The sequence below is a fragment of the Phalangium opilio genome, unplaced genomic scaffold (genome assembly GCF_054372755.1).
Source record: "Phalangium opilio isolate 3A_F unplaced genomic scaffold, DU_Popi_V2 ptg000217l_1, whole genome shotgun sequence".
Taxonomy (NCBI): Eukaryota; Metazoa; Arthropoda; class Arachnida; order Opiliones; family Phalangiidae; genus Phalangium; species Phalangium opilio.
Genome location: NW_028324218.1, coordinates 12,987,351 through 13,011,814, shown reverse-complemented (window position 1 = coordinate 13,011,814; position 24,464 = coordinate 12,987,351). Strand labels below are relative to the sequence as shown.

Below are 24,464 nucleotides of genomic sequence, written 5' to 3'. Positions count from 1 at the left end.
GGAAACTATTGAAATTGTCTCATATTTCTAAACAAGTTGATAAGGCTGAATTTGTTTTAGTCTACATTTTCGAATATTTTCTTGTTTTAGGGGCCAATGTTTGGGGGGCCATATCTTCGTTGCAAATTCTTGTACACCCCATGTTCTTTGACACTTTCCACTCAGTTTGACCCAAAGAACACGCCCCTTGATTTATGGCAGACTTATCAGAAACACCCTGTATGTTTCAGAATAAAAGCCGATATACCATCCGGTCTCGTTTGAAATTAGTACATTTTGTGTTAAATAGAGTAACTCAAGCAAGTAACAGTAACCCAAGTGACTAGAAGTAACTAATCTAACCTCATTCGACCCTCTTTCTCAAGGTATCTTGATTTTCTTCTTTCTATTAATGTAAAAGGCCATTTTATAAATAACCTTTGAACAGGGACGCGTGCGCAGACGCCGGAAGGAAGAATGCCTTCCACCTCTGCTATTTTCCCCGCCTACAGTTTTTCAACGCGTACTTTTTGAAAACTCTTATTAAAAATTAACATTTCATTGGTGCGATCTACTGGACATTGCTATTATTTTATGCGTACGGTTCCGATTACGGTCTACCGGTGTTTTAGTTGGATAAAATTTACCTGCAATTCTTTGTATTTCTTGGTGCTGAGATAGTTCAGTGGAAGAAGAACGACAATAGGTACGATACCAGAAAAGGCTGAATAGCCCAGTTCTTGATACATGAAAGTGAAGCACAGTACTGTTTGTACCAGGATCGACCACAAGAGGCACAGTTGCGGCGACAGAATTTGGAATTTGTTCGTGTCCACATACATCGTGTTCAGTATTTCGCCCATTGTCAGATCATGACGATCGCTGCTCGTCAGTCGAAATATCTGGTTCGACGAATGTCATTAATGAACCAACGTCCCATCACAATAACCCTTACTTTTTTGCACAGAACGTGCATGGTGGCGGATTTGAGTCTCAGTCCTAGTTTGGTGTGGAAAACTGCGCTGCCTTCTTGCAACAAAGATTGCACAAGACCGGCCAAACCGTAAAGACAAGCGTAGAAAATACCCTTCCACAAAGGATCTTCGCTCGTTGAGTAATCAATAATGGGACTGAAAACATAAGTTAGTGAACTGGTTAATTGGGTTTCAAAGTTTACGTAATTTATTGCAAGGTCGCCAGCAACTTGCAATTTCGACCTCTGTTTGAATCAGCTTTAAAGGATATATAGAGGAATAAAAATATCCAGTCAGCTGAACCACAGAAACAGAAAAAGTTATTGCTCAGGTGATTGAACGCTTCAGTATGAGCCAAGAACAATTTGACATCGACAGAGGAACTTAATTTAACGCTTTAAGTGAAACCAAAAACGGATTTATGTACTAAGAACGTCGGATCGTAGCTTTAGCCTCTAGTACCATCCTCGCATACTTTATTGAGAAACTTCGTCTGCTTATATTTTGACTCCACCCACAAATTCTGTATATAGCGACTTCTAGAGATCGAAAATGTCATTCTTATCTCTATTTTCGTGGTTAAATATTTTTTTCCGGAATTGCGCCAGTGGTAAAAAGCAAAGTGGGCAATAATGCGATATAACTCCCCATTTAGTGGAATTAAGTTTTAAAGTTAAGAATATAAATAATTGGTGTTTCTTTTTTTAAGTATCTAAATTTTCTTCAACATCAATTATTTTAATTCTTAACTTAAAACTTAATTCCACCATGAACGAAATAGTGAACAATCCAGGACTTAACAGCCGTACCTTTGTACGTACAAACCGAGGCATCCACTAGTTGTAACAAGAAGGGGGTGGGAAGATAGGCGGAGGGGACAGAAGTTTGAGAGAGAAAAAAAAAATTGGGGACAAATTAAGCTGTTATTTCCGGTTTTGCTAACGCCATCTGCGGGTGAACGAGTAAAGTATAATATATGAAATTTTGAAGTCTATAATCGTAAAACGTATCTCTGGCTCTCATTTCTTAAAATTGTTGAAATTTGGTCGTTATTTAAGTAAAATGGTTAAGCATATGCACTTTGTGTATCTAAATTGTAACAGTGATAGCCGGTATTTATGTCTTAACTCATTTCTCCCTGTTTAAATAAACCGCATTCTCTATTTCGTATATACCGCCATAGATAGCCACCCTCTCACGTGACCTTTAATTCTGTCCCTAAAATGACGTAGTCCCGCTAACCTGAATTTGTCTCAACAGGGGGAACTAGTAGTCGCTTGTTACACATAGTGGACGGGTTTTTTAGGTAGAGGCATGTCCCGGATTGTTCACTATTTCGTTCATGATTCCACTAAATCGGGAGTTATATCGCTTTGTTGTCCACTTTGCTTTTTTACCACTGGCGCAATTTCGGAAAAAAAATATTTAGCCACGAAAATAGAGATAAGAATAACATTCGTCGCTATATACAGAATTTGTGGGTGGAGTCAAAATATAAGCAGACGAAGTTTCTCAATAAAGTATGCGAGGATGGGTAGTGAATTTGCTACGTTCAACGCGTTTTTGGTGAAACCCATGTATGCCTACTATTTCCCAAAAATATTCACTTATAACGTTGTGACGTTTCTTATATGGCTGAAAAAGAAAAACTATTTACCCTGTCAAAAGGGCAGGACCGAATGACACTACGTCGGACAAAACTTGTAAGAACACTCCAGCTATCAAACAAGATCCAACTGTCCTCAACAAGGGCCAACTGATGGATTTGCATGGATTTTTGGTTCTGTTTCGTTCTTCCGAAAATCTTTTCATTTCCATTTCATCCCTGTCATTTTTGGTCTTAGCTTGTAGTTTCCAGTGTTCTTCGAAAAGACGCGAGACAGTCAGCGCTCGCTCCGCGTCATTCAAGTCGTACACATCCGATATCTCAAGACCTTTCTTCCAGCCTTTCCACAGGGCGCTACAATTCGTAAAAAAATACATTGAGCGGCGCTGTAAAAACTTCAAGGGTAATATATAGGAACTTAAGAAAGGGACCAGATTTACCTGGTAAGCCATGAATGAACCATGCGTGAACAAAACGATGCGTCATCTTCCCTTGATTTCTTATTGTATGTATGAAATTAATCATAAAAAAATATAAAGGCATTTTAATAGAAAAAAGTGCGTCTGTTCAATAACATACATCTAATAGGAATCATTGTGAAGTAATTTTCTCATAGTTTATAGGCGGATTTTGTGGGAAGAGCTAGACCATAATCATGCAAGACCATCTTGTTTCTCGCTGCACGTTGAACCTTGCGCGCGCACGTAACCAAGAATGTGGCACAGTTAGAAAGACCTGAGAATTTTGAGGCGTGAAGGATAGTACTCGAGCCTTGGAGGAACCCACTATGCTTTAGTTTACTTGGGTCTAAGACTACAGCGCCATCTATCACAAGCGTCAGTTCTCAGCCAAATTCGTATGTGTGAACATAAAAAACATCGCTATTTTGTCCACTAGATGCCACCTGACGAGTAAGCTCACGCTATCGCGAAGTATGCTGTGTTTTTTAATGTGTTTTTAACTTCCAACCATGAGTGCAAGATCACTCTGTAATGGGTTTAGGATTCTCACCCCCAGTCAAGCTGGTTCTCCCAAGCTCGAGTCCGGCCCACAAAACACGCATAGAAATTAACATGGGATATTTGGGGGTGCAATGATTTCTATTCGCTGTATGCTATTTTGTTACTAAAACTTTACTGACAGCTAAATCTAGATAAACAAGCGAGAAGGATAGAGCTTCTAATAACCAGAGTCAAACTTACGTTACATAAATAACCTATAAATAGATGGGATATTACCATTTTAACTTCGATTGCGTACGTATGTTTTTCGTAGTTCGGAGAGGCGTCACTCAGTGTGTGTAATACGAGGGTAATTACTACTAAAGGGTAAATTACCGACTCAATTACCAACCCGAAATAGTCACCTTTGTTGTTCTGAAATACTTCACGTTTTTATTTTGCCGTGTATTATTATTGTAAAATGTAAAAAAAAACCTTGGCTTACTTGTAAATAGTATTTCATAATGGTGGATCTCAGTGTGATAGTTTGCGTTAGTGTTAAGAGAAACCAAAACATTGTCAAGATTCCAGATAACGCTGTTCCACCCCTTCTGCCGTAAATTATGAGGAATAGCGCCAAGATCTGCAATACGAGAGTACATTTTATTTCATCAAAAGTTTCAAAACGCTATGGATTTTTGATTTGACTTACGTAAGTTCCAAATTGAAGGACGACCGCCAAATTGTCAACGGCTTGAAAATCGCCGTAGTATAATTGTTTACCAAATTTTAAGACGCTAATTGCGGTCAATAACAAAACTGAGAGCTGAAATACAGTGGCAAGATCGCGCACAGATGTATAATCCGTACTGCTTGAGCAATTATGCTCTGCGGTGTAAAAGTACTTACACATTTTGTAATGAAAAGATAAGAACAATGGACGCTTTGCTGTGGCGACTTGGTGATCAGTGCCACTTCCAATGGAAGGAACAACCAAAGTATCGCGCATGGCACCCAGACCAAAATGGTCTTTTGAAAACAAGGAGTTAGGTCCGGATTATCCGAGTACCATGTCAAATTGGCGTCCTATTTATAATAATATGCACACGCCAGTATTAAACGCAAGCGTGAAATTTTGAACCGTATTATTTCGCTATCAAATGCCATGATCAGAGTCCTGGTAAAGTAAATAAACAACATTTAACACACCCAAAATGGAGTTTCGCAAAAGTGATTGAGAATAAATGAATCCATTTGAAGGTTGTTAAATCTTTGTTAAACTAAATTTGAGGAATTTTTTTTAACAAACTAGTCGCTGTGATGTAATTGAGCATCTGACTAAAACTCTGTTTTCCTATAAACCGCAATGTTGATAGCGTACAACCCTACATTAAATGACCTTGATCGAAACTAGCTCGAAAAACACAAGTGTATTTCAGAAAAATACGTTTACATTAGAAATGAATAGAAAAATAACAGACTTTTATGGTAACAATCCTTCGTGCGCTTTTATGAACAGTACATTTTCTCGTCGAAAGATTGTCCTTAGTGTTAGTAGGAAAAACTATATAATAATCTTGTGGTGATACGCAATCGTTGATAACAACCAAAAATAATAAAAATTATATATAAAACGTATCATTCTTAAGATTGCCTAATCTGAAATTAATTGAAGCCTTCATTTATAATTGAGTGAAGAAACGTTAGGCCAACTTACCACATTACGGAGACTCATTAGAAAGAAAATGGCAACCACATAAAAACGGCCAGAAACTTATGATCGCGACTGTACTTAACCTAGTTCTTGAAAATTAAAATTCTTTGGCTACTATACTTTGATTTCTAGTCACCCCCTCCTCCCCCCCCCAAAAAAACATTTACAAAGCCGATATTTTGTTTCATGTGTGCTTTACTCTCTTCAACATTATGATGAAATAACTAAGCTACCCTGCGTTGCTCTGGGACCGAAAACCATGCAGGAAGTATTTTTATTTACATCTTCCAATTACCGAGAACCCAACCTTGGGCAACTCAACCAAACCAGTTCTAAAACATACTCCTGGTGTTACAATAAATATTTAAGATATGTTACATAAGTTTGACACTACCTAATCATATATAAGGTTAATTCGATAAAACGACGTTTACTTAGGAATTAATCACAAAACTAAAATGTTGCGGATCTAAATAATAGCGTGCTTTACATACTTAACGGCCAGGACTTCGTAGAACAGCTTTATGCAACTCAACCAACACTTACAAAATCTTCCCTAATAGTACTGATATACACCATTCGATAGTTGTGACTGTGCATAAAGAAGAAACAAACCCCTTTTTCATATACCGTGTGGAAAAGATCAGAGTAACACCTACCTTTGTGGAAAACCCCCAAAACCCCTGATGGACTACTTCACTGCAGTACATTTTCGAGCTCGTATACAGGTGTGACATGTGTCATTGTATGCAAATGAGAACGTGCAACAAGTATCATAGTGAATATCGTTTAATGATACGCACTTTGAAACATTAAAGACCTACGATTAAGCTTAGGAACTAAGGCATCACACTACAAATTAAAGGGCTTTGGTAAACCCATCAGCGTAAATGTTCGATGTGCCTACCGTCGTGGTGTAGGCACTCTTCAAGACGATTGTCCATGCCTTGTATTACGTTTTCTAGCATTTGAGGAGTGATTCGTTCAATTGCGCTTCGAATTCTGGCCTTCAAGTCGTCTACATTTAAAGGTTCTGTTGCATACACCTCCCCCTTAACATATCCCCATAAGAATAAATCAAATGGGGTTAGGTCAGGGGATCTTGCTGGCCACGGAATTCGTCCACCTCTACCGATCCAACGGTTTGGAAAGTGCTCAGTTAGCCATTGGCGAACATTGACCGCAAAATGTGGTGGCGCACCATCCTGCTGGAACCACAGGTCCCATATCACTGCTAATGGTAATGCGTTTATCGCATCACTAAACTCGTGGCGCAGGAAGTGCAAATACCTGTCACCAGTAATGTTGTCCTCGAAGAAGAAAGGTCCGATGATTCTGTTCCCCAGAATGCCACACCAAACATTTATCTTCCATCGAATTTGATGGTAATGTTGCCGTAACGAGACGAGTGTTTACACTGCAAACCAGCTGTGAATGTAGCTATCAGAATATAGGGTAGACAATTGGGCCTTTACGAACACATAAAGGTTATATCTTTCCAATATTTATACACTTCATTTCCTGTTCTTTTCCCCATTGACTGATTTCCATGTGTCCAAGATTTATCCTTATTGGATGTAAAATGTCGTCTGCTTTACTGTATATTCGCTATGCTTGCAATACTGCTTCAATATTTCGTGAATTTTTACTTCAAAAATGAGAAATAATTCCATATCTAGGTAAATAAGTTTGTAGTAGTAGACCTCTTCACTCGGAGAGGTAATATTTTTGTTTTCCCAACTTGTTTTAGAATCTAAACCCGATTATTTAAATGTGTATTTAACTTCCGGCTCACTCTGAACCGTTAATGTCTCTTCATTACAGACTCGAATATCAAAACCCATATTTTAATTCACCTCGGGCATCAATTGCTCGATTCACTAGGACTGTTACGGATATTACAAAATTTAGCCGATAGAGTTTAGGACGTCATTTTTGTGACCTCTAAAGCAAGGATAATTCTATATACAGATGTAGTATAGCTTAAGTAATATATAAACAGCCATTTCAAATAATAATATAAAAAATGTGCTTGGAATATCAAAATGAAACAGAGCTTTAAAGCTACAAAACTACTAAAGGCATCGAAATTACTAAAAATATTTCCATATATTCACTTTATATTATCAAAAAAGGAAATATTAAAGTTTTGTAGGATTTCTTTACTGCTAACGCGGTGCACTAGTGTAACAACGGAAGGACAAACACACAGACTTATGTTTAGCTCTATGGATGAATGGACAAAAGTCCGGATGATGGTGGTGTTTAGAATCAATTAAGTACAGACTGGTGTCCATGAGGGATGGACAAAAGACCACATGATGGTGTTAGACAGACAATGGAGTAATAGGCCGTGTAAGAGGAATACAATTTTTCCAACGGAAATTGAGAACATATTTGTGGTGTAACAACAGACAGATAGACAAACACACAGACAAACAAACCCAGACACGTCAAAATTAGAGCCTCTCCGTGACATACGTCACTCGGAGAGGTAAAACAAAGACTGCTTATTTACTCTTTTTGTTTTAATTTTGAGTTGGGAAACAGCATTATCTCAAATACTAAAATAAATATAATTAATATTATACATTTTCTTCGTTAGTTATCCAGGTTTTTGGGTGTTAAAAAAAGGGACAATTAGCGCAATTGCGTGAACCTTTGGTGGAAGCCCCGCCATTGGGAGGCTAGACGTTTCTCGTAGCCCTAGCCGATCGACGCGTATATCTAAAACGTAACGATGATGATGAGAGAAGCCAGTAAGTACAGACTGGTGTCAATGTGGGATGGTCAAAAGACCAAATGGTTGTGTTTAGAAGCCAGTAATTGCAGACTGGTGTCATCTGGATGGTGGTGTTAGACCGACAATATGCCATGAGTACAATTTTCAAAAATTTCCTGGAACTGTAAATGCGGACCGGAAATTGAGAATACGTTTGCTCCGATTTGGAAACTTCGAACGCGGTCCCCTGGGGTGTAACAACAGACAGACTTTGGTGGTGTTTAGAAGTCTAATGCCTAAGCTAGCATGAAGAACCCGCTCTTTTTTGAATTGGGATTTGAGTGGTCACGTGATGCGCGTAATCAAGGTTACCAGGTGCACGTGCACGAATCTTCAATCGGAGAGACTGAAACCTGAGCTCTAAGTACACTAGTACAGGGAGTCGAAGACTCCATCACCCCTATATCCTCCTAGGACAAAGGACCAGATAACGGTGGTGTTTAGAAGCTAGTTAGTACAGACAGCTGTTCATGTGGGATGGACAAATGGCATGGTGTTTAGAAGGCAGTAAGTACAGACTGGTGTCCATGTGGGATGGACAAAAGACCAGATGATGGTGGTGTTTAGAAGCCAGTAAGTGCAGACTGGTGTTCAAGTGGTACGGAAAAAGACTAGACGATGGTGGTGTTTAGAAACCAGCAAGTACAGACTGGTGTCCTCTGGATGGTGGTGTTAGACCGACAATGGAGTAATTGTAAGTGGAGCACAATTTTCAAAATTTCCGGGATTGAACATACGTTTGCTCCGATTTGCAAACTGCGAACGCGGTCCCCTGGGGTGTAACAACAGACAGACTGACAGGCACACACACAGACAGACAGAGAAGTCGAAATTAGAACCTCTCCGTGACATACGTCACTCGGAGCGGTAATTAATAAAAACCGTCTTTGTAGTCAAAGGCGCGAAAAAGGTAAAGATATGTCTACAAAATTTATTGCCAAAAGTACCCGATATTCAAATTTTCACTTTTGAAGACATGATCATAAAACATCGATTATTTGAAACAGTTTCTTATCTTAGTTCACCAAAGTTCCATATGACGAAAATATTTTTCAACATTATTTAGTTCTAGAAAAAATTACATCTTGAAGAATATTTTAAGGTATAGTTATGTTTATTTTCGAGTAACATTTGTTTTAGGAAGTTCAAACGCTCGGATACCTGAAAAATTGAGCTCGATGAATTTAAATTTTGATATTTTAAAATTGAAAATATTGCGAAACGGAAAATTAAATACTCAGTATGACTGTGATGTAGTTAATAGAGTACGAATACGATCTGTAGCTTGATCCTAATCTTTAGCTTTACAACACGAATTTTGAATCTTCAAAAAATTTAAAATTAACGAACACGATTTGTTAAATTTTCATACTAATTTTATGTTGCCTGCTATCAACGAATTTCTGCCCATTTTATTACCTCTCCGTGTGACGTAGTCCAGGAGAGGTTCTGTAACGGCCGTATCTGTCTGTCTGTGTGTCTGTCTGTCTGTCTGTCTGTCTGTCCGTTGTTACACCCACGTGACCGCGTTCGCAGTTTGCGCATCGGAGCAAACGTGTTCGCCATTTCCGAACTGCTTTCACAGTCACGGAAATGGCTCCTCTACACCACCATCTTCTGGTCTTTGTCCATCCCACAATTACACCAGTCTGTTCTTACTGGCTTCTAATCACCACCATCTTCTGGTCTTCGTCCATTCGACTTGGACACCAGTCTGTACATACTGGCTTCCAATCACCACCATCTTCTGTTCTTTGTCAATCCCACATTGACACCAGTCTGCACTTACACTGGTTTCTAACACCACCATCCACTGGTCTTCCGTCTATTCCACATAGACATCAATCTGTATCATTGGCTTCTACTCCATTATCATCGTTTGGTTTTAGGATATACGCGGCGATCAGCTAGGGTTACGAGAAACGTCTAGCCTCCCTAAGGTGGGATCGCCACCAAAGGTTTTCGCAATTGCGCTTCTTCCTTACTATTGTAATGGAAACGAATCGTATATATACCCCAAAATTTGAAGAAAGCGGGCAAGAGGGGTACCCTTCACTTTAAACGTCAATATTAGCAAAGTTTGAGATGATAATAGGTATAACTTTATTTTAAACGATTTAACTATTATTAATGTTAATTATTGAAGATTAAAATAATTAAAAATAATTATATTTATTTAAATATTAAAGATAAACCTCTCTTGCAAAGAGAGAGATTATCATTGCCTCCTATATCTACCAAGGCCCGTGCATGCGATATATTTCCTTCATTGCCTCTTATATCTATCAAGGCCCGTGCATTGTGATATATTTCATTCATTGCCTCCTATATCTATCAAGGCCCGTGCATTGCGATATATTTTTCAAAACAACAACAAAAATGGGAAGCTCCTCTCAGAAACATAATAATTTCTTTTCTCTGTATATGAAATGAAAATATGGATAATATTGCGCTCCTTCTTTAATGGTATGAATCCTTGCCTGTCTATTAATATTTTACGTAGGAGTAATACGTTTTTAGCGAAGTCTAGAGAGGATAAACATAAGCGAGATTGTTTCGGAAAACAAATACTATAATAATAATAATAAAGTTTATTGACGGGTAAAAAAGAAAGCCAGAGGCTTATTGTGGCCCGACTCAGGTACAAACAAATTGGAAAAAAAGTAATAATAATAATAATAATAAATAAATTAGAACGGAGCAAAGGGGTTAAACAAATGAAATAAAAAAAAACCAAATTAAATTTAAAAACAAAACAAAAACCAGAAAAAAAACAGAACAAAATAAAACAAGAAAACAAAACACAAAAAAAGCAATGACACGACTCAATGGACGAATTTGGCCAACCGAGCCTTGAACGCATGGACGGACGAGTCCCTCTTCACCTCACTAGGGAGACCATTCCACGAGTTAATAACCCGTTGCGTGAAAAAGACACGCCGAGGCAGGGACGTACAGCGGAACTTGGAAAGAGTGGGCGCCCTCCTCCCAGTCCAGCGAACGGTAAAAAACGCGGTGCACGTCGTAGTGGCCATGGACCAATTTGAAGGTTTCCACCAAATCCTGACGCAGCCGCCTATCAGCTAGGGACATAAGGCCCAGCCGTCGGAGGCGCTCCGGATAGGGCAAAGTTCGTAGGCCAGAAACAAGTTTTGTGGCCCTGCGCTGGACCCGCTCAACATTCTCAATGTCCCTGACGAGGTGGGGAGACCATATGCTTGAACAGTAGTCAAGATGAGGGCGGATGTAAGTTCTATACAGGACGCCAAATGACCTGACGCTAAAATGCGAAAAGGAGCGCTTTAAAATGTAAAGAGCACGGGAGCCACGGGCCGCCGCCACCCTACTATGGGTATCCCCCAGCATTCCACCAGCCAACATAACCCCGAGGTCCCGCACAGCAGACTGAGCCTCAATAGGCCTACCCGCTTCCACTAATCATGATAAAAGCTTAAACAATTACGAGAGGACAGACCTTTTTATCCTCTTGTTTTATTCTTAATAAGAATATAAAACATTTATTTTGTATCAAAAAATATTTTTTGGTGCTAAAAGGCATTGGCAAAAAAGACAAATGATATTTTTCAAATATAATGAGATAACGCCCACCTAGTTGAAAATTGCCCTTTTTTATCCGCGGGAACCATTCTTAATGAGAATTTCGATGCTAGTAGGTTGTCAATTAAACTACCGGTATATTATTGTTGTTGGAAATTGGATATTAAGTCAAATTAAGTGGTTGTAAAGAGCCAGCAGGTTTTTGCCGCTTCTTTTTGTGAGTATTTGATTTTTGTATGTAAAATGGAGGAAGATAATGTTGAGAGTAAGGATGAAATGCGGAAGCACAAAGCGCGGGAAAGGATGAGGGCAAAAAGGTCGACGTTTTCCTTGGATACTTAAGGTTATATAATCTTCTCGACACGGAGAGGTAATATTTTGGTTTTCCCAACTTGTTCCCCTTATAAGGCCGAATTTTTAAGACAAAATTAAATTTAAACGCGTACTTTTTTTAAAATGATGTACATATTTCATGAAAAAATATTTTACTGAAGGAATTTTGGTGAAAAAATAATAATTTATGTTTTATAATCATGTCTTCAAAAGTAAAAATTTGAATATCTGCTACTGCGGGCAATTAATTTTTTCGACTTATCTTTTACTTTTTCGCATCTTTCTCAACGGCATTGATGTTGTTTAATTATCCGTTAAAGACGTCATGGAGAGGTATTATACTGGACGTGTCTTTTTCCCCTATTTGAAGAAATAAATAAATAAAATTTTAAAAGCCCCAGATATATCAGATCGAATGAAATACGTTATTCCAAAATAAAATTATGTCAGATGAGTTACCATCTAACATAGAATATTATAACTTTGGCTAATACAACATATAAACTACAATATTCATTCCGATCGGGTCGGGCCGAGCCGGGCTTTCCACATCTGAAAATTTCATCGGGCCGGGCCGGGTTGGGCTTTTCTTCATTTTTCCAAATTCAGGCCAGGCCGAACTTGATTCTCCTTTAATCCAAAATTCAAATGAAAGATAATTTAAATGTCGAGTTTAAGCTTCTAAGAACAAATGTGACGATGTGACGAGCAATTATCAAAAGAATTGAAAAATACACGACGCATGCAATGTGTCGGGTCGGGCTTGGATAATGCGTGTAACTGGACGGGCCTGTATACCAACTATATACTCGGACCCGGGCCGGGTTTTGGACGTTTTCAAAATGCTAAATCCTGATAAACTAAATCCTGAAAAATGAACGTTCGCCTTATCGTATGGTTGCAACACGAACCTGCTGGCGAGATAATATCAGGTGCTTCGTTGTTCATTAATATTCGTTCAATTTTCAATTTCTTGCTCTACGCCTAGAGGGGATGTCACATGAGTTCTTCAATATGGCTGTGGAAATGGTCATGAATTATATGTACCTAACGCCCTGATGTTTTTGAGGAGATAAAAACCGGAAAAAGTTTCCTAAACACTAAATTTTCTTTAGATACAATCGTATCGCATGAACTATACCATACGCATTATGTTTTTAACAACTTTCAAATTCAAAAAAATGATGTTGAATTAGAGGTTAATAATAAAACTCAACTGTTACGGGGCTTGAAGACAACGTTCCTAACAGGCTTAATGACAAGGGGTTCGAAACTGTCCAAACTTGCGCAACTCAACTAAACCAGTACTAACAAGTTGGGAAAACCAAAATAAACCTCTCCGAGTCGAGACGGAATTAAGAGGTTTTCTTAAATAATTAAATAAATATAATTGATAGTAATTATTTTAATCGTCATTAATTTACCTTAATTCTAGTTAAATCGTTTTGAGAAACTTGATTCCTAAAATCATTTTAAACATAGCTATTGTTGACGTTTGAATTCTAGTGTATGCCTCTCTAATAAGTTAGGGTGTTGATTCACGATTACTGTTACGAAAATCCGCAATTGCGCGAACCTTTGGTGGAAGCCTGGCCATTGGGAGACTAGGCGTTTGCTTTCTGTGAACACGTTTGCTCCGATTTGCCAACTGCAATCGCGGTGACAGACAAACACAAAAGTCCAATTTAATACCTCTCCGTGACGTCATCGTCACTCGGAGAGGCAAAAACTTTCCTAAGTGTTACTGATATCAACCAAGCAGTTTGGTCAAATTGTATAATGAAGTGTGATTCGCATAAAGAACAGACATACAAACAAAGAAACCATTTTCCCGAAATATATATAAAATGAAATTTTATACTTACTGATTCCAGCTGATGGGCTGGCACTGTAATCTTTTCCTTTATAATTATGCCCAGCACTTAGGTAACAAGATAAGATCAAAAACAAAATTCCTATAGTTATATTTCGTCTACTGAAATTTTTCCAAGTCATTTCCAACAACTTAAAAAATTTACAACAATCGAGAAAATGAACGTTCGCCTTATCGTATGGTTGTAACACGAACATGCTGGCGAGATCACGAATGTTCATTTTTATATTGTCCAGTCCACAAAATGCAACTACAATCGGTTCACATTGTTAAGTCACATCGATTTTCGTTATAATTTGAAACGTTGACATTGTTAAGTCACATCGATTTTCGTTATAATTTTTATTATAATTCAAACTTTGACATTGTTAAGTCACATCGATTTTCGTTATAATTTTAGTATAATTCAAACGTTGACATTTATGGTAATTTTCTAGCTTTTAAAATGCTTAAGAAATGAATTTATATCGTATTGTCGAAGCAATGACTTTATATTGCAATGTCAAAGCAGTGCGTTTATATCGTATTGTCAAAGCAATGCGTTTATATTCTAATGTCAAATCAATGCGTTTATATTCTAATGTCAAAGCAATGAATATATATTGTAATGTCAAAGCAATGAATATATATTCTAATGTCAAATCAATGAATATATATAGTAATATCAAAGCAATGAATTTGTATTGTAATATCAAAGCAAGGAATTGATCTTGTAATGTCAAAGCAATGCATTTATATTGCAGTGTCAAAACAATACCAAACGTTGAATTTTTTTGTTCTTTTAGATATTAAACGCATTTTCACTGAGGCCACATGGTCGTCTTATAAGCCCCACGAAAAAAAAATAAACCTTTTACGCCCATTGGAACTTTGATAAGGACAGTATATCATAAAATCTAAAGTCACTTTGGGGTTGAAACAGAATTGGAGCGAAGCAAAGAAATCAGAAATGTGACCTACCGAATAACAAAAATAAGACGAAAACAGTTCTTTAAGCCTTTTCTTGGGGTTGTAACACTTTTTTATTTTTGGTCAAGTCTCGCCAATGCTAATTTGCCAATTTGGCATAAAGATGCAATCTTCGATATATATTGTGTAATTGTTTTAGGGTTGTTGTGCTGAAGGTCCATAAAGATATGCCTCTGTTTCTGTGAAACTATCTTCAGTACATAGATCTACTCGTGCTAAATATTTCTACAAATGGAAAGTTTTATCGGTAAAGGAAAGGATTAATTAAATGAGAGCTATTACTATAGGTACATCGACAATAAGAGAATGAAAGTCGAGATTGCCTGTTTGAACGTCCAAACGCAACATATTAACAAACTGTTGATGTTGCAATTAAACCATAGTTCCTCGACTTTCAAACTGGCCATTAACGTGTTGAAGTTAGTCAAAGATCAACAGTTGCTTTTAATGGTTAATGGGCGCTTAAATGATGACCTGAAAAGAAAATACGAAAATCTTCTGGACCAAGTACGCGTCTACTCTTCCTGTTCTACCAACGAAAAAGCGTTAAGGTATATATTCTTCACATAATTTTTTCTCCACCGTTTAGGTTAAGGTACCCAAGGAAGTGACGTGGGCTGATCAGGCCAACTTCAACCCCGAACCGGAGGAATATATAAGCAACTACATGCTGCTTAAAGTTCTACAAGTCGCTCCTTGGAATCGTCAATCTCAATCGGGGCTTATTTGTAATCTATTTTCCTCGACGCCCGGCACCGGGGTTACGAAACCAAACTTGGTTTCTTGCCATAACCTCGATGAACCCGGTGATCATTCTTATATAAGAGTTGATAGTTTTCGATCGAATGATCGGTAAATGGAGAAAATAGAGACTCCGGTAATGAGTATCTCTCCGGTTGAAGGGGTTTAAGTAAGAAGAATGGACCAAAATGATACGCCTCCATCACCTGGTAAGTTACGTTGAAGTATTTTTAGTATTGACGCGCGTTGAAGATTAATGTTTAAGTAAAACATTACCCCTAAAGTATAACGTAGCTTGAAAGAACGGCTTTTCTCTAAATATTATAGGAGAAATATTAAAATGATCTCTTATTACAAAATAATTAGCGTTTATTTAATCTTAAAAACCAGGGCTGCTGCGCCACCCGCCTTTGGTTTAGTGGTGTCTGATAGCCCGAACCCATTACCCCTTTGTTGAAGCAATCTATTGTGGTTTCTGGCTAGCTGACACCACTTAAACAATGGCTTCAATTCAAACCTCAATTTTAGAGAAGTGTCTCAAAATTTTTGAATTGTTTTTCTTTAAAACGATGTAACGCACAATGATGTGAATAACTAACGAAGAAAATGTATAATATTAACTTATTATTTCCTCCATAGCTACCTTTCATACTCTAAGCTGCGATTCGAAACCCGTTTATACTACCGATTTCTGTGAGGCGACAAAAGTGGCATACGCTGCACTTCAAACCTCAATTTTAGAGAAGTGTCTCAAAATGTTTTAATTGTTTTTCTTTAAAACGATGTAACGCACAATGATGTGAATAACTAACGAAGAAAATGTATAATATTAACTTAATATTTAATATAATCTTGATTTTTGTCTCAAAGTTAATAGAGAAAGAGTAATAGAGCCTTTCGATATAATTAAGAGGAAAATGCAAGGGGCTAAAATTTTGCTTTCCGTATCACTTTTTGACGCCGGCGCTATAACCCTTTTGAATCATGAGAATGCTCAGAGAAGGCAGTGTATCTACCCCTAGTATGTCCCAATACAGAGGGTTGTCTACATCGAAAAGGTTTCAAGTTGGTGTAGTGACGCGCCCCATAAATACCATGCAGAAAATACATTTAGTCGGTTTAGTCCACAGAACGATCGTGTAAAAAATCCATAAGCTGCTGATAATTTACTCTTACTGATTTAAGAGATACCCACAGCATCCGCCGGCCCTGCATAGAACATTTTTGACTCGAAATCAACCATAGAACCCACTGTACTTCAGTCCTACCACCATTATTGGAACTTCCTTTGTGTTCATGAGAGTTCAGAGAGAATCATGGACACTTTTTGAATGTTTTCATTCCCCCACAAGAATTATCTTCTTCTCAACCTGGAAATTTCAGAATTAAATTTAATTTGAAAATCTTAAACCAGATTATCTGAAGGAGGTTTGTTTGTTTTAACCTAGGGTTTTGATGAATACATGAATTTAGTTCTGGATGAAGCTGAAGAAAAATTCACATGAAGACCAAGCAGCGGCGTAGTATAGGTAAAATTTCAGTTCTTCCACTATCAAATGTGAAGAACCAATATTTGTCAGGTCGTGGTAGAAGTTGGAATCCATTGATAGGTCCATGGCCTATTCTAGTTTAGTCATTGTATTACTAAACTAGCTTTTGACCTAGGCCTACATTTTAACAACCACCTCCTGATTTTAGATTGTAATTTTTTATACTTAACTGAAAAGTTAAGGTAACATAACATTCTACCTTCAAAGAACTGTCCTTTTCTAAATATAAAAAAAAATACATAAAAAGGATATTTTATTTCAAAATAATTAGCATCTAATTAGTCTATATTAAAAGGAGGAGTACTGAGCCATCCGCCATTGGTTTAGTGGCGTCTGCTAGCTTGAACCTCTAACCCTAAGTCCCTTACCTCTCTCAGCCTGTTAGAATTCAACCAATCCCTTTAGGGGTAAGTGGTTCGATTTAGCAGACTAATGGCGGGTGGCGCAGTAGTCCTCGCTTTTATGTCTACTAATTAAATGCTAATTTTTGTAATAACAGATAATTTATTTTTTTTAATCTAATTCCGTTTATATTTAGAAAAAGGCCGTTCTTTTAAGGTACAATGTTATGTTATGTGAGCTTTCCCTTTAATCTTAACTTGAATTAAACTTTAAAAATGTATTTTCAAAAATGAATGTGGGGAAACTTTAAAGGATCAACATAGATCTTATTGTTACCAAGAAGTGATATCTAGATTATTAGGGAGAAAGTATAAGATGCCTAAGTATTCGCGCGCCATAGTCCCAGTCTCACTTTCAAAATACAAGGGGGGACGTAAATGAGGCCGGGCTATTTCGCCTCTCCTCAGTCGGAACCAATGAGGTGCTGGTTGTAATTTAGAGGCGGGGATTAACTCCGGACCTACGTTTGGACTGGAGATAAAGCTGGAAATGTGGCGAATTTATACCTTCTCCCTAGTAAACTAGATATCACTTCTTGATGTTACAAAGAGAACATGAATATTATTTTTTAAATCTACTATTGTGTTCAAATGTTTAGGCACATTATCACTAACATTTTTCTTTTTTAATGACAGGACGTATATTACTGAAGGGAGAAAACATCACAGTGATTATGAGCACGCAAAACGCCTAATTCTGTACCCAGCTTTCATCATTCATAGTTTTGGTTCATCAAACTCATTTCCATATTAATTTTTTCCACTGTACTTTTTTAGTATGTGATTAAAATTTTCATATTAACAAATTATACACTGTGTATAATATATATGTTATGAAATAAGTAATATTAAAATAACTTTAATATGATTATAATGGGTGAGGGTCTAGTTGTCAAATAAGTAATTAGTCAGATAAGTTACAGTATTTAAAGAAAAGGGTGAGGTAACATAACCATAGGCGTAGAGTTTCGTAAATGTTTGGTGGGGCCCGGCCCAACCGGCCTAGACCAATACATAGATAGCATCATGCATGATGCATGCACATGATGTATATAAATTCCTAACGAATATTAAGTGCTAAATTTATATATTCTACATTATAAAGTATATTTATTAAGTATATCCATGTGCTATGTTTTCCTCTAAAGATAATCTAGGCCGTTTTAAACAAATTTATCCGTATTTGCGCATTACAATGCGAATGTAAAAATCCTTACAAACATTTCGAGACCACTTTCAAAACTCGGGAAAATCATCAACTTAGGAAACCATGAGAGCGACTTAACCCATAAGACTAATTTATACTTGTGCCTCGAACAACATTTTGAAAATTGTTTATCTACTCTATGGAGTTGGCCAGCGCCGCGTCTTACCAGGGATACTAGATGTTTAAAGAGGGATGATCAGCTCGAGCCTTTTCACTTACGTTCAGACGAGACTGCGGCAGAGGGTTTTTTATCGGGGATATATAACGTGCGCCGTCTTGTTTTTCCCTATCAAGGACAAATTGAATTCCTATTCCGAGTAATATAATTAATATAAATAATTTTCTTTTATGTTTTATTTTTATTAAAGATGTTTCGGGACGAAATTCATCTTTAGATATAATAAGGAAAAAGTTTGAAAATTATAACTTAAGTAAATTTATTGAGTGATTGCGCTGTTAAAGAATTCGCAACTTCTATTTTTGTGTTGCACTATTGGAATAATAATAGAAGTAAATAAATTGACGTTAGAATTTTTGTGTTGCACTATTAGAATAATAATAGAAGTAAATAAATTGACGTTAGAATTAAGGGTAATCGTTATAGCATAGTTACGGCTATTCACATAAATTTTCTATACGCCTTTTAAGTTCGATACGATGTGGCTACTATTATGAGTCCATCTCTGGACCGTTTTTTGATAGTAATATTAGTAATTCGACAGTTGCCGTGCAAAAGTATAACCTGTGCCCAGCCGGGCACATCTTGTTTGCGTTCCACCGGACCTAAGCCGTTCCACAGCGCGCCTATTTCTCTCGGATTTCGCATTCTCCCGCCATCATCCTTGATTTGGCTTTGAATTGCACTAAAATCTAGAAGTCCGGTAGACTGTACTGCGCATGACACGCCGATAACTCTGTCGCAATTTCCGTCTCCTTTCGAATCCCTCTTAAAGCTAGAGCTCGGCATTTTCGATCAATTATCCACTTTATTTTATCTTTATCCATACCCGAAAATTATCCACAGAACTTACATGTTAAATCGTATTATAATCCACAAATTTGTTTATAAATAATCGGTTATCTACCAATTTGTGGATAATTGATCGAAAATGCCGAGCTCTACTTAAAGCATCTAGTATCCCTGGCCTTACATTCGTCGTACTATTCCAAAAGCGGATTATGCTTTACACATAAAGTACGTAAGTCCCACTTTTCCATAGCTTTGACCATAGATTTCATGACATTCCCGAAGTAAAGACTAAACAGACGAACAAAAAAGCTTTTAACCAATCATAAGTCCCCTAACCGTAGATAGCCTCTTTAATGCCAGACCAATCGGTGACGGCTATTACTAATTTCTTGCATGGAACCTCGACTCGACCTCGCCAGCGACATAACCGGGAAGCTCGAAAGGCAAATTTGCGGTATGGTTCGTTAGTCGTTATATTATATTAAACGTTTTAAAGCTCAAGTTTCTAAAATTTTCCTGTCATTTAATTAGTCTTCAACTAAATGTTGTAAGAGTTTTTTTAATTTTAACAGAAGAATAGCTCTGCGAATAATAGTAGACTCGAGAACTACACTAAGCCTCGGCTAGGTATCGGCGGTATCTTGATTCCCGAGCCGCCAGCGGCTGGGCTCGCCGTAGCCGCGAGAACAGAAAACAATCCTCGTAAAAAACAGATACGCGGCGTCTTAAATAGTCTAAACAAAAGCTACCCAGATTGATAAGATCTTCGTGCCTTACTCCCAAATAAATCTTTGGTATTGTGTATAGTTTTAACTAAAGAATATTCAGTCTTTATAGTAGTTCCCTAATTTATATGTACCTAGTAAATCGGTTCTTAAAGCGGAAGGATCGCTAGGACCGAAGGAGCCGCCTTACCGAATTATGTTCCTCCGCATAAGGGGGGGGGGAGTTTCTTTCCCAGGATCTTAGAGAATATCGTGTAGCTCCTCCAGGCACAATGGCACATGTTACGTACTTCATGTGTAAAGCCTAATCGGCTTCTGACTATACTAGACTAGAGAATGCTAAAAACAGGTTATTTTCAGAAGACCAGTTGCACTTTTCAATCCCATCCCTCATTCCTTCCTATTATTTGTGTCAACGGTCAACGAAATTGTTGTAGTATCTAAATTGAATTGACGTGAAAACCATGAAAACCAGTCAATCTGGTTAGGATGGGCTGCCAGCCGCTGCTGCCTTGACCGGTCAATTCACTTTTTCAACGAAATGGGAAAAAAATCTTTTATAAACTACACCTTTTAGCCACATCGTATGATGTACATCTACGATGTGAATATTAGTATGACCTGCCCTGTTGGCGGTAGCATTGTATGAGTATCTTTGTACTGCCTTTGGCGGTATAAAATTTTTCGTTCCTCACTGAAGGGAGAGTCAATGGGACCTGATGGGAGAGGATTGTGCTGAGGTGATATTTTTCGTTCGTCATTGAAGTAAGAGTGAATATGAGAGGATTAAGCATTGCATTAAATTGTACTAGTAAGGTAAAGCATTGTTTGTTTCACATTTGCTGTATGTTTCAAGCGAGAGAGAGAGAGGATTATTATATAGCCTTAAAATGGAAGGTTTTATACTCCCTTTAAAATTCCTATCACCCGTCGACATGTATTTCACGCTTTCAATCCCAATCCCCTATTTCAACATTCAAAGTTCTCTGTTTATGTCGCCCTATTACAAATATAACAGAAGTAAATTTCAAGTTCCCTGTTTATGTCGCACTATTACAATGTGGCTACTATTATGGCCTAGCCCTTGGGTCGTCTTGTTTACATTTTACAGAACAAAATAAAACTATTCAGTTTGGAAAACACTGCTCTGGTTTTAATGGATTTTTGCAGTCAGTTAAACGCAAAAAATATTTTTATGAGATCACTATCTTCATGATTTCGGTATTATGGATGACAAATTTTTGGAGGGGCACGTGGCCACGTCTAAAATTTTTGGAGGGGCTCGGGTCCCACGGGCCTATAGAACTCTACGCCTATGAACATAACATTGCAATGGTTTCGCCCGCCGACCAGGTGCAGACTTTGCCTTTTGTATTGACGGGTTGAGAATAAGAGAGCTTCTTTTGGCTGCCGAGGGCGTGGAGCACAGTCGCTCCCCGCTAATTAACGCGAAATTATGGAACGCGATGTATTTTTGTGGCGATCTCCCAAAGTGGAACGCATTAGTTATTTGCAAGTATTCTTTTATTTTTATCAGAAGTAGGATGAGACTAGAAGTAAAGAGCTCTAGCATTGGTAATAGATCCTGGCACTAGTGAACAAATTTGAAGATTTTATGCCGTTTCCATGGCGTCTACACCAGAGAGAAAAAAATTGGTCGAGTTTCAAAATATTTCCTATCCCCTCATCCTAAAGACGCGGAACACGGGCGCGGGTGCTTGAAACTAGTTCGGCCGTCTACCACCGCGAGCGTCTCACGTTTTGGAGGGAAAACTCAGAAACCGCTACCAGAGGGCCAACCGTTGGTGTGTTATCAAGAATATTCACTTTCGCCAAGTGAAGAATTTGGTTACCTCAATACTTCTAGTGATTGTCTACCATTGGGTCGAATCCCATTGGATCGAATGTCTCGTTCGACCGAATCCCATTAGACCGAATACCGCAATCTGGGCGGTTTTCCAATCATGAATTTTCCTTTCAATCCTATTTTTCTATTGATTTTCCTATTAAACTTCTTGTTATTGCAGAAAATACTAAACCAAACGTAACCTAATATAACAGTAATGTTTTGGAAAAGGCATATTTTTGGAGAAGTCAATGAAGCTAAATTTCAATATTTTGGAAAAGGCGTAACATTGTTAAATGATTTATAAATTATTACTAACCTAATTTAACCAAACCTAACCTAACATAGAAGTAATGTTTTGGAAAAGGCATATTATTTGAGAAGTCAATGAAGCTAAACATCAATATTTTGGAAAAGGCGTAACATTGTTAAATGAATTATAAAATATTACTATCCTAACCTAACCTAACCAAACCAAACCAAACCTAACCTAACCTAACATAACAGTAATGTTTTGGAAAAGGCATATTATTTGAGAAGTCAATGAAGCTAAACATCAATATTTTGGAAAAGGCGTAACATTGTTAAATTAATTATAAAATATTACTAACCTAACCTAACCTAACCAAACCAAACCAAACCTAACCTAACATAACAGTAATGTTTTGGAAAAGGCATATTATTTGAGAAGTCAATGAAGCTAAATTTCAATATTTTGGAAAAGGCGTAACATTGTTAAATGATTTATAAAATATTACTAACCTAACCTAATCTAACCAAACCTAACCAAACCTAACCAAACCAAACCTAACCTAACCTAACCAAACCTAACCTAACCAAACCTAACCTAACCAAACCTAACCTAACCAAACCTAACCAAACCTAACCTAACCTAACCAAACCAAACCAAACCTAACCAAACCAAACCAAACCTAACCAAACCAAACCAAACCTAACCTAACCTAACCAAACCAAACCAAACCTAACCTAACCTAACCTAACCTAACCTGACCTAACCTAACCTAACCTAACCTAACCTAAACTAAACTAAACTAAACTAAACTAAACTAACCTAACCTAACCTAACCTAACCTGACCTAACCAAACCTAACCAAACCTAACCAAACCTAACCTAACCAAACCTAACCAAACCTAACCTAAACTAACCTAACCTAAAAATAAAATTGATTTTCTTATTAAACTTCTTGATACTGCAGCAAATAATATGTGTTCACCAATAACATTCTTCAATAAATTTCAGAAAATAACTTCCATTTTTGGAAATTGTCTAACCCTAACCTAACCATACCTAACGTAATCTAACCTTACCATTAAGAGATCTCCCTCCCAAGTACTGACGGCGCTCGATGCTGCTTAACTTTTTCGATCATCCAAATCACTTTATCCATTGCGCTACTGGAGCCCGGCAACTCAAGGAAAACGCTATGATTTTATATGTGTAAACCCATCCCATTCAGTCGAAAGCTCTTCCATTTAAATATTCCCATTCAGTAGAAAATCGCTCTTTGGGCTATAAATTGTTTTAAATTTGGCTACAATTTTAGAAATTTGAATTCGATCCAACGGGATTCTATCCAATAGGATATTACCCTTCTAGTCCCTTATCCTACTTCTGTTGTTATTGATCTCAGGATATCGTTCAACCAGTAACATGAGCCGAAGGTATGAGTAATCTCTTTAATTAAGATTCCAAGTCGGAACGAATTAGTCGGAATAGGCTTACCGTTTAAAGCCCCCTGTTTTTAAGACTTAACGTTGTCACGAAGTCCCCCGAATAAAAATAGGATTGACTAACGTCCTGTATCGGAATCCCCCAAAACGACCGGCCAGTAATTAGTTAATAAGGGAACATTCGGTTACAACATTATACCAGAAGTTTACGACTGGGAAGTATTGGACTCTAACCATATCCGGAACCATCTCTGTTAGCCAACTTCTTATTAGGTCCGATAACCGCGCCACCTACGGCGTTTCTCTCATTTTGTGCTGGAAGGCCGATTTGCGCGCCAGCAGCGGGCAAGTAACGAAACTTTAAGGTGCATCCTGTGGTTTGAGGTAACGAATCAGAAACGGTGACAAGAACAGCTGTTGATAGAGTTTGCTAGAAATTCCGTTCAAACTAGTGTGGGGTCCTAGGCCCACGGATTGTAATGGACAGACGGCTTTTCAACGATTGGCGCTGAAGAAGTTTTGAACACGCCCCAAAGTTTGAGAGCCACAGCCTCGCGGAGTGGGATTTTTTTCAGTAGACTAGATCGTTTTCCTAGTGGGGAG

General features: G+C 37.7%; 2 protein-coding genes and 1 long non-coding RNA gene across 3 annotated transcripts in view; 2 read left to right on the top strand and 1 right to left on the bottom strand.

Moving 5' to 3' along the window:
- LOC149616664 (uncharacterized) overlaps window positions 1-16,819 on the bottom strand; it is a 55,296-nt gene extending 38,477 nt beyond the window's left edge. The window contains exon 1 of the mRNA XM_089857441.1: window positions 16,647-16,819. The gene's annotated coding sequence lies outside the window, so the exon portion shown is untranslated. The remainder of the gene's footprint in view (window positions 1-16,646) is intronic.
- Window positions 1-18,232, top strand: part of LOC149616663 (uncharacterized) — a 49,888-nt gene extending 31,656 nt beyond the window's left edge. The window contains exons 2-3 of the long non-coding RNA XR_016376083.1: window positions 16,919-16,999; window positions 18,058-18,232. This is a non-coding gene — a long non-coding RNA (uncharacterized LOC149616663). The remainder of the gene's footprint in view (window positions 1-16,918; window positions 17,000-18,057) is intronic.
- Window positions 15,002-15,588, top strand: LOC149616665 (uncharacterized). Its single transcript, XM_089857444.1, has 2 exons — window positions 15,002-15,236; window positions 15,319-15,588. Exons 1-2 carry the CDS (start codon window positions 15,036-15,038, stop codon window positions 15,583-15,585), a joined length of 468 nt encoding a protein of 155 aa, XP_089713570.1. The 5' UTR covers window positions 15,002-15,035; the 3' UTR covers window positions 15,586-15,588.
- Window positions 18,233-24,464: the final 6,232 nt, after the last annotated feature.

Excerpts from the sequence above, each read along its gene's own strand:
- LOC149616665 (XM_089857444.1), top strand. The coding sequence starts at position 15,036 with ATGAAAGTCGAGATTGCCTGTTTGAACGTCCAAACGCAACATATTAAC. Across the intron at positions 15,237-15,318 it reads ACGAAAATCTTCTGGACCAA|GTTAAGGTACCCAAGGAAGT; the intron begins GTACGCGTCTAC and ends TCCACCGTTTAG.